We start from the raw sequence: 11,383 nt of genomic DNA, 5'->3' as shown, positions 1-11,383 counted from the left end.
TAATGCACATACTTGAAAAGGAACTATTAAACTATGAAAAACACACTGACTGCCAGTATTTCACTGTTTGATGTATGCTCTTTCTCTTAATGATGGTCAATACGTAGTAACTAAAGAAGCACTATTTCGATAGTTTATAGAGCTTCTCAGTATTTTCAAAGTGCACGAGCTGTGCAAGAAAGGTGCGCGTAACTTATCATAGACCCATGCACATGAATGACTGGCGATTTAACTAGCGAGATTCAAAGTAATGTAGAGGCAAATCTTTTTCACACACTTCACGTAGAGCACAAAACCTTGAATACTCCATGAAATTGGTTGCGAAATGTAAAAGGTTATCGTGATTTGTATCCAGATAAACCGCAACTCATGGCAACTTGCGGTTGTTTGACACGTTTGACAGACCTCTGGCGTCAGAGAGCTCATGTAACAATATGGTGGCGACGCGTTTCGCCGAGGCAACGGGCTGAAGCAGTGGAGGCGGCGTCTACCTATACATGTCTATGGGCTCAGATACACATACGCGTTTTTGTAAAAACGCGACGCTAGGAAATACATTGATTCCTATGGTACGGCGCGCTTTCACGCAAAGCGCCCCGTACCATAGGAATCAATGCATTTCCTAGCGTCGCGTTTTTACAAAAACGCGTATGTGTATCTGAGCCCTAAGGGAGTGAGTGTCGGGTGATCACGACTTCCTTAATTTAACTGTTTGTAAGATGGCCCTGAGTAATGAAGACGTCACTTTTAACAATGCCTAGTGATCTGTGTCGGTCACGCACCGTTTGGTCGGTCACCATGACCCTCTCTGGCCACTGGGTGTCACTTAAAAACTAGATGAGATTTATTGTAGCAACCTGCCTTGACAACGCAAAGAGTCCATGGCGACGCCAGTGGAGCTATTCAGGCTCGTGTAAAGAAATGCAGCTGGAATGAAAAGTTCATTTCTGACTGGCTGCGGTAAAACATAGCGCCACAGTGCAGCGTTGACTTCTGTAACCCTAATTATGGGATGCGCCGCAAGCTCCAAGATAACTTTTGTTGAACCGGTCAAACCTTCAAACGAAAATGAGGTAGGTGCTCGTAATAGAGTGAAGTTAAAATGTGACCCATGAATTGCTCAATCACAATTAATAATTAATGGCTGAATTATCTCAAACAATTCCTTTGGGCGCGTTACGTCAGTGTTAGTTTATAGTTCTTCAAAGTAGCATGCGGTTCAGTGCGGCTGGTCCATACACAGGTACAAATTTTCTCATCAATTCTTCAGTGTGACCCATAAAAACAATCGCCTTCTGTTATATGAGAAGCGGTTCCATTATTTCACTGCGCATTTTAATCAGAAGTGCATCTTCAGCTGTTATAGACTAGGATAACTACTGACTGATAAACAGCAGAAATGTGGACGATTAACAAAGTATGATGTCGCCAATGACTAACTATTCTTAAATATCATCACATGACAGCACAACTCCCTGGAGATGCAGCGGTCAGGAGGGGGTGACCGAGGGGACTCGGCTGTGTCGAAGCACACCACGGACAGCGGACTAGGTCTGGAGGCTACCGAGGGGGTCATCTTACCTGGGGCAATGCCTAGACAGCTGCCACCGCTGAGAGGTGAGTGGTGTTGACGGACGTAAAATGAACACACACACAGAATGGAAATTCGGCTACAAGGCCTAGGGACCTTTAGACCATGTAGTCTATGTGAACTTGGAAACCGACGATCCTCATCTGAGGATTTCATGGCGAGGCACCTGAGGTGAGTCAGAAAGAACTGACAATCTCAGCTATATTTGTGAATGTAGTGTGTATGCGTTTAAGTGTGTGTGTGTGTGTGCGTGTGTGTGTGTGTGTGTGTGTTAGCCAGCAGCTTGGACCAGGCACAGGACAACATAGCCACACCCAGACAAGAGTCCAGTGAGATTCTGGAGCAGCTGCTGTGTCAGGGCATCATTCCAGCCCAGGCCCGTGCAGCCAGCAGCGGAGAGGCTTACAGCATCACGGTGAGCAGCGCCGCACACGGCCAACACCGCTGCACATGACCCACGGCGCCACACACGACCCACGGCACCACACAAGGCCCACAGAATCAGCCAGCACCACACACAAACAGCTTTATCATTTGCCACGGGTCTAACAAAATGGCAATTATTAATAACAGAGCAAAAAAAAAACACACACACACATTCAAAAACCGTTCTAGTCTATAACATACGATTGAAAACACTGTTACACACAGGAATTAGCTTACACCACAGGAAACGCTGAGAATAACAAGCTCTTCACTCCACACCATATTTAGCCGATTACATCATTGAGTTGATCTCATCCTTCTGAGTGACCTGGCAGGAGTGGCAGGAAGTAATGTGTTTCCCTCCTGTGTCAGATGGAGGACCCAGAGAAGCCCATGAGGAGGCCCCCGCCCCGGCTGGAGAAGCTGATGGTGAGGAAGGAGGCGGGGACGACCACGAAGGAGGACATCGAAGAGAGGATGAATCAGGTAGAGGAGCGACGGCAGGTGAGAGAGAGACAGAGAGAGAGAGACAGAGAGCACTACATGTTTTGTTGACTGAAGAATGGGATGTGAGTGTGTGTGTGTGTGTGTGTGTGAGAAAGAGAGAGAGAGAGAGAGAGGTCTTCCTTAAGTTGAAAAGCTAATGAGAAAAGGGTAAACTGAGTTTGAACCATGTGCACTTCCCCCTTTGTTCAAAGCAAATCACTGACACACGCTTTAGTTTATAATTTAATTATTTTAATGTATGCAGACCCTATTTGCCAAGTTGATCAGCAACTTTCACACTCTGTGATGTGCACTGATTACATTTACTATGGAGGTCCAAGAGGTACTGATGCCATTTAGATTATTTTTACATTATTGCAAAGAGAGCCACCAGTGTGCAGGCTTCTATATTAACCTTCACGTTCTCAGTCAAGGCCTGACAATGCACTGCTAAGACAGATGAAAACATGTCATCTAGTCCATCAGATGTAGGTGTCCATAGACAAACAGAGATATGGCTCCCTCATTTAAGCTTGTTGAGTCAAGATTATTACAGTGCATGAAATGCCCTGTATTGTTATTCCTAGGCTTCTTCTTCTTCTTCTTCTTCTTATTCTTGTTACCTTTTTCTGCGATTAATTCAGCCCGAACCGCTTAACGTAGAAACTTCATTCAAACTTTGTCGCGTAGGTCTTGTAAAGGACACTTATGCTATGTATTTTTCACTTTTCTAAACTTTATACTTTTTAAGTTATTAAAGAAAAACGAATCTAAATTTTCCCATTGACTTACATTGGGCCATTATGACATCATAATAGGGTAATTAAACTGGCTTGCACCTGTGCTTCACTGACACCTGCGGCAAGCCTCCAAGGGTCCTCTTCTCTCTGTACCTCTCCATTCAACTGTATAACTAGGAATATTAATAGACACCTTCCATACTCTACTTTTTTTTCTCTCTATCACTCTCACTCTACTTTCTCTCACACTCCATCTCTCTGCTTCACTCTTTTTTTCTCCTTCTTTCAATATTTTCACTCTCTCTTTACTGTCTTTATCCAGAGCCACTCTTGTTCACTCTTCTTTCCTTACTTTGTTTCTCCCTCTCTTCTTTCCTTTCTTCTTACCTTCTTTCTACTCTTCTTTACTTTCTTCTTTCCTTCATCCACTCTTCTTTCCTTTCTTCTTCCCTTCTTCCACTCTTCTTACCTTTTTCTTTTCTTCTTTCCTTCTTTCACTCTTCTTTCTTTTCTTCTTATCTTCTTCGGCTCTTCTTCCCTTCTTCCACTTTTCTTTCCTTCTTCCACTCTTCTTTCCTTCTTCCACTCTTCTTTCTTCTTCCACTCTAATTTCCTTTCTTCACTCTTCTGTCCTTTCTTCTTCCCTTCTTCCACTCTTCTTTCTTCCACTCTTCTTTCCTTTCTTCACTCTTCTTTCCTTTCTTCTTTCCTTCTTCAACTCTTCTTTCCTTCTTTTACTGTTCTTTCCTTTCTTCCTTCCTTCTTTCACTTTTCTTTTATTCGTTCTTTCTTAATTTTTGCATTTCATGCACTGGTATTTCCTTCAGGAAATGCACTTTCTAGTTATATGTGTAATAATAATAATTAATTTTATTTTTAACGCACTTTTCATTCCAAGGAATCTCAGAGTGCCTACATATTAGAAATTGACTATAATAATACAATAAAATTAAAAACAAATTTAAATATTAACATAAGCCGAGCAAAAGGCTCGGTCACCCATGGTGCGGAGCTTGGTTTTGGGGACACGGAGGAGCGAGCTGTTTGAAGACCTGAGGGTGCAGGTGGAGGTTTGGGGAGTAATTAATTCTTGTAGGTAGGGAGGTGCATGTCCATTAATGCACGTATGGGTGATTATAAGGACTTTGTAGTCTACCCGGAAAGAAAGTCTATACGTGTGCGAGCTTGGGAACAAACTCAAACACACACTCACATACACAGACGATGTTACTATAGCAACATTAAATGTTTACGGAGCATGAAGACATCCAAGGTAACAGAACTATTAAACACCCAACAATAGTCTGGACACCACAACGCCCCACCAGCCTTTCACAATCAATCTGTGTTTCACTGAAACATCTCTGTTGTTCATACAAATATATAATTACCCAGCTGAAAGGCCTAACCATTTTCACAATAACAAAGGATACTTACACATATGTATATATTTGTATTGTGAACATTTTTGCTCTAGTATATTTTAAAAGAAAATATATTGTATTTGCCTGCTTACATTGAAAATAAACTGAAATATACTACTTGCATAAGTATTCAAACCCCTGTGCTTTTGAATTCCATATTAAGGTAGATGACAAATTCGCAAATGATACAGAGGTTCCACTGATATGACTGAAACTGATCATTATTAGGTATGAGTGGTTAAAGTGGAGATCTCCTTCTGGATACGAAAATCACTCTGTCTGAGGGTCATCGGCCAGGTTGTGAAATTACAGACTAAATGTAGACTAAAGAGATTCAAATGCTGGAGAGGAAGTTGCATCACACCACCTAGATGCTTTCCCCCAAACCAAGAGTTTGAGGAAGATATTAACTGGTGAGGGAGCTACCCGTAGGAGTATTATCCAACGCACAAGGATGAAGCAACACTGGAGTGGCTTAAAAACAGTAAAGGTAATATTTTAGAATGGTTTCGTCAAAGCCTTAAACCAATCCTATTGAGAATCTGTGGCACTAGTCCAGGGCCACCATACCATCAACCTAGATGCTCTGTATCAATTCTACTATACTTAAGATGCTCTGTATAAATTCTACTATTCTATAGATGCTCTGTATACATTCTACTATACTAAAGGAATGGAAGAAAAGCACTGCAGAGCCATGTGCACATAGCTGGTACCTACTCACTTCAAAAGACTGTTATTGCAGCAAAGGGGGTTTCTATCATCACTAATGTATAGGGGATGAATAGGTATGCAAGTAGAATATTTTAGTTTTGAACAAATACCTTATTTAGCCTTTAGAAATAGACTACAGCATAAGTGCTCACAATGAAAATTCTAATTGGGAAAATATGTGTAAGTGTCTTTTGTAAACCAGGAAATGGTCATGACTTTTAGGGGGGTTGAATACTTTTAAATAAAAACTCTCCTCTCTGACTGTCCTCTCCTCTCTCAGACTGTCCTCTCCTCTCTCTGACTCTTCTCTGACTCTCCTCTCCTCTCTCTGACTCCTCTCTCTGACTGTACTCTCCTTTCTCTGACTCTAACTTCTCTCTCTCTCTTTCTCTCTCTCTCTCTCTCTTTCTTTTGTCTCTCTCTCTTCACATCACTCACTCTCTCAACGCGCTGATATCTTACGCTCTTTCACAGGTCAAAGAGGATGAGCTGAAGGTGCGGCTCAGGACTAAATCAGCTCATCCCCGTCCAGCTGCTTCTCAGGCGGATGCCGAGGTCCAGACTGTGGTGGAGGAGCTTCAGTTAGATGTCACAGAGGCCCTGCACAGTCCACCCAAGACCCCCGGACCACCAGAACCACATCGGCCCGCTCCAGGGCAGGTTAGAGGGTGGGAGAGAGGGGAATGAAGACAGAGGGAGAGATGGGATGACCATGGGAAATAAAGATGGTGGAAGGATAGAAGCCCCTTTGACAGATTCTCTGAACATGGAAAGTGATTCCACTTTTCAGCAAATTGAAGACAAAGAGGAGATATTTTAACTGAAAATAAAAAGCTGGGTTTGTTATGTAGATAAATACATTGGAGATAGTAGCATTACCTTTTCTCAGCTAGAAAAAAAAACAATATCAATGACAATGGAATGTATAGATCTGAACTATATTTAAAAGCAAATATTATAGAGGTGTGAAGACATGGTTGGATAAGTAGAGAGATTTTCTGATTCCCTCTTTGGACTGCAGATTTGCACAATGTGTTTGTGGAGGGGAAGAGAGAAAAGCTTTATTTGTTGATTTGTATTGTTGCAGTTTATGTTTTTTTTACAAACTAATTTGGGCAGAGTCTTTGTATTTGCAAAGAAACATACACACAGGGCTTACTGTAATAAATCACACCAAAACAAATTATCTTAAATATATATATGCCAATAAGAAAAGTTCTTTGATAAAGGACTAGTGTAAAGATTGCAAATAGCAGGAAGCATTAATGGTATTTTAATAATAATGTTTGAATTTCCATCTCTGAATTACTACCGTAATGCCAAATTCTCCCACTAGGTGGAGTGCCTCCAATCTGGGTTCGATACGTGAAGTTGACAGTGCTGTTCTCCGTTGACATAGCTGACAGGTGGTGCGCAGTGGTCTTTGCTGTGATCGCTGCTTGTAAGGCGATCTCTGTAATTACTTTAGAAGGTGTCCAAAAACTAGGTCTCATTAAAAAGTAATTCTGTAATGTGTGCTAGCACTGGGTGTAGATGTTTTTGTGGCATTGTACACTTTTACTGAATATGTAAACTGTTTGCTCTGTACTCTGTGCGGCCCCCACTGAGTTTATTTACACTGTACAGTGTGCATGTATTCTTTAATACTCAGAGCCAACAGTTTGTGAGTGCCTGAATACCATCTTATAGTTTCATGTGTTCAAATCAGTATAGAGCAAATATACAGTATGTATAATATATAAATGTCTCAAACCAAATATACAATGCATCAGGTCTGTGTTTTTGCATGGGCACATATGCCCCGGGGACTGAACAGAATGTGTGTGTGAGTGCACGTTACAGTTTTTTATGATTGGATACACACAATTTTGACTGCTTGGTTTTGTTTTTCAATCTCCTCACACAATAAGCACAACCACACAGCCAATGAGCAAAACACCTCAGATCCATTGCAAAATGAAACACTCTTGTAAAATATATACACTCATTTAACGAAACCATATTTTGTTACCATATGAAGCACACACATTGCATATACTGAATTCTGTTTGTACCACTTACACACTTCTGTTATAAACCTAAAACACTTTTAGCAATACTACTTCTCAGTGATTAGAGCAGTGTAAGTGAAGTACACAGAGAAAGTGAAAATACACAATACAGTAAAAACACTACCCAAGACCAATGCTGATGAAAATATTATTTACGTAATTCTCTCCATATACCCAAATCAGTCAACATGTCAACATGGAGAATCACAACAAAACATGTCCCAGTTTTCATGCTACTTCAGTAGTGTGCATAACACTGTAAGCTCAGCAAATATCAGACAAAGGTGGAAAGATGTTTCCAATACAGGTTACAATTCCATTTACAGTAAAATGTACAGATTTGTCAGTGTCGCCAGTGTTGACTGAGAGACCTGATGGATATTACTGTATTGAAAAGGGCATGGTCACCGATAATGTTTGCTTGAATTTCTCTGAGCCTGATAGCATTACGTATTTGCCAAAAGCATGTTTATGATCTCTATATCTTGTTCTTGCGTGAATATGGGCCTGTCCTCCTTTCAAGTTTACTGTATTTGATACATTTGGTCTTCTTTTTCTTTGAGCACATTTTCCTCCTGCTACAGGTCTTCCTCTTCCTCTACTTCCACCTTGACCTCAGCCTCATGGCATGGCCTCGGCCTCTTCCTCCTTCTCCTCCTCTGTGGATTCCCCCTCTCACCCTCACTCTTCTTCTTTTGACTCCTTCCATTTTGGTTGAAGACAGATTACAGTTACTCATCTGCTGCATTTCTATAGTGCTTAAACCTGTTTGTTGTGTCTACAATTAAGCAATCATGTGTTTGGGCACTTGATGGCTGTGTTTATGTGACCGGCTCATAGGTGTGGTAACTTGACAGAGTGTTTTGGAATTGCAAGGAAGTGACCTCTTGATATACGTCTGTGTCTAAAGCATAAAAGTGCGTTTAGTGCTTTGCAAATCACTTGTGTGTATGGTTTCGCAAAAAGTGTGATGTTTAAATGTGCTTATAGTTGTGCAGATCTGAGCCGTTGTTTTGCTCCTTGAGTGAAGGTTTTGATAAATGTGTTACACTTTTGATTTTAGTGTGTATCCGATTGTAAAAAACTGTAAGACAGATTACAGTTACTCATCTGCTGCATTTCTAAATTGCTTAAACCTGTTTGTTGTGTCTACAATTAAGCAATCATGTGTTTGGGCACTTGATGGCTGTGTTTATTTGACCGGCTCATAGGTGTGGTAGCTTGCCGGAGTGTTTTGGAATTGCAAGGAAGTGACCTCTTGATAAACATCTGTATCTAAAGCATAAAAGTGTGTTTAGTGCTTTGCAAATCACTTGTGTGAATGGTTTCCCAAAAAGTGTGATGTTTAAATGTGCTTATAGTTGTGCAGATCTGAGCCGTTGTTTTGCTCCTTGAGTGAAGGTTTTGATATTTGTGTAATACTTTTGATTTTAGTGTGTATCCGATCGTAAAAAACTGTAACAAGAATTTGGTAGGGAGAGTGTTTGTGTGTGTCTGTGTGTCTGTGTGTCTGTGTGTGTGTGTGTGTGTGTGTGTGTGTGTGTGTGTGTGTGTGTGTGTGTGTGTGTGTGTGTGTGTGTTTGTGTTTGTGTTTGTGTGTGTGTGTGTGTGTGTGTGTGTGTGTGTGTGTGTGTCTATGTGTGTGTGTGTGTGTGTGTCAATGTGTGTGTGTGTGTGTGTGTGTGTTGTGTGTGTGTGTGTGTTTGTGTGTGTCAGTGTGTGTGTGTCTGTGTCTGTGTTTGTGTGTGTGTGTGCAGCTGCCAGTCATTTGTCTGCCTCTCTGAGCCGCTGATGCTGATTTGTCACTCTTTAAAAAACAGTCCTCTGTGTGCATGTGCGCGTGTCTGTCTGCTCTTATAAGCTTTTATAATCTCACATTCATGGTATGAAGTCCCTTTCTATGGCAAAGTTGAGAGAGAGTGATGGATAAATAAGGCAGGGTTCCGGGGTGATCACAAGGTGATGTTTACAACTGATACTACAGTGGAGGATCAGCACTAGCATCTGTTTCCTTTTTTATGATTGACAGTCTTTCAAAAAGAAATTACAACACATTAAAGGGGCATTTGAGATTTTTCGACCTGGGCCCTATTTTAGATTTTTTTGGGTCAAGGTTTACTAGTGACAAAAACTATCAAAATTGGTCCAGTATCGAGTCAGAACGCTAAAGCCGGCAACTGCAAAACGTCTATACAATAAACTCTTATAATAACATTTACGAGCATGTCAGTGGCTAAAACAAGAGATTTAGTTTGACATGCAGGCTTGCTCCATAGGTTTACATTGTAAAGCTTTTTTCTGGTTGCTGACTTCAGCGTTCTTACTTTATGCTGGTGCAATTCTGATCATTTTTATCCCTAGTAAAAATGTTAATCTAAAGATCCAAAAATAGCGCCCAGGTTGAAAAATCCTGAGGTTTCCCTTTAAATAGCCCAACAACACTACCTGTACTCAGCACCAGTTCCTCAACTCAAATATACACACTGACTCAAGTAACTCAAAACCTTATTGGCTTTCAGGAGCGCTGATGTTGGCTTTTGCATATTCATTTAACTCTTGTTTTTTGGGGGGAAGGTGAGGGGGTCCAATTTTAGGGAACAGTCACACTGGAGAATGGAATGCATGGCTTTGTGTGTATGTGTGTCTTCAGCTGTTCAGCTTTGTGACCTTACACCTTTGGATTTTGTGTGATCAACAGGTGTGTTCTCTTGAAGTGCTGTTGTGATGTGTGTATGTGTGTCTGTGCATATGTGGCTAGAATCCCACAAGGTGTTTGAGTGCTTACGCTGGTAAGCAATACACTGTGAGCTGACTATTTGAACATTTGGTTGCACTCAGCAGATTGATGTCATCCACGACAAACACACACAAGGCTCTCTATATTTTACCTTTTTGGCACAAGACTTGTGTGTGATTTTTATTTGTCATTGTAATCATCCATCAGTCTTAAGTGAGACAAAAACTCCCAAGGCTCTGAGGTCATTTACAGGGTTGCGGCACCTGCATTCATTGCCCAATGGCACCATCCATTGGGTCACTGAACCTAAACCTGCACTTTTGTCTTTTGTTTGCTTCTCTCATGTATGTTTCATAACACACCAACCAGTTGGGCCTATTGATCCAAGCCGTATTTTAGACGGAGCTGTATGCATCGTTTACAAGGCCATGTCATTGATAGGGCACTAGTTCAGAGAATCATAGACAAGTTGGCGAACCGCGGACTAAACAGCTGAGATGAGGTCCCGGCAATGTGATAGCCCCCACATTGTTCGCCATAGAAATCTGACACGATTTCCTGCGTGACGACTTTGCCCCAGGCTCAACCGGCGCGTGGCTTCTAGCTGCAGAAGAACCGTTCGTTAATGAAACTAACTAACTATGCATATAGAGGTAACTACGGCGGTTTAATTTTACGGTTCGTTTGGAAAATTGTACTTCTTAAAATAAAGCATGCATGACGCAGATGATACAGGTGTGGTGTCCGCGCCAGCAATGACTACTATTACAAGCGCTTACCAAACCCGAGATACCCAGAGCGGTGAGCTTAATCAATAATTCACCAGATTCCGTATCAGGTTCCTTTGGCTTAATTGCAAGATGAAACAGAGAATGGCAGCTATTGTGCCCTATATAAGAGGGCAAAATATTGCTATGACGCAAACTTTTCCGTGCATTTAAGATTAGAAATAGTCGGAGGAACGGAAAAGTGTAAAACCAATTAAGAGGGAAGCTCATCTCAATTGATTAGCATAAAGTTGTTGTTTTTTTACTCAGGGGACCTCTCGATAAGCTATTTCTTAGTCCAAGATAACTTTCAGGAGAAAGAACCCACACTTTTGTTCGTTGTAGTGCCCCGCGCAATGTCGCATTAAGGATTTTACCATATGCCGTAAGAAATTAAATGTATACGTAAAAATAAAGATAGCCTACAGTAAAATAGTGGCGATCCAG

At 41.3% G+C, this 11,383-nt stretch overlaps 1 protein-coding gene across 1 annotated transcript; it reads left to right on the top strand.

The window, feature by feature from the left end:
- Window positions 1–1,007: 1,007 nt before the first annotated feature.
- On the top strand, window positions 1,008–6,201 carry stmnd1 (stathmin domain containing 1; the record flags this gene model as incomplete). Its single annotated transcript, XM_080859743.1, is given in 6 exon segments — window positions 1,008–1,073; window positions 1,467–1,617; window positions 1,867–2,006; window positions 2,390–2,521; window positions 5,856–6,002; window positions 6,004–6,201. Coding segments are annotated over 6 exon segments (834 nt in total).
- Window positions 6,202–11,383: the final 5,182 nt, after the last annotated feature.

The sequence above is a fragment of the Sprattus sprattus genome, assembly GCF_963457725.1.
Source record: "Sprattus sprattus genome assembly, chromosome: 20".
NCBI classification, from domain to species: domain Eukaryota; kingdom Metazoa; phylum Chordata; class Actinopteri; order Clupeiformes; family Clupeidae; genus Sprattus; species Sprattus sprattus.
The sequence above is the reverse complement of the archived record's forward strand: the minus strand, read 5'-3'. Positions and strand labels throughout refer to the sequence as shown.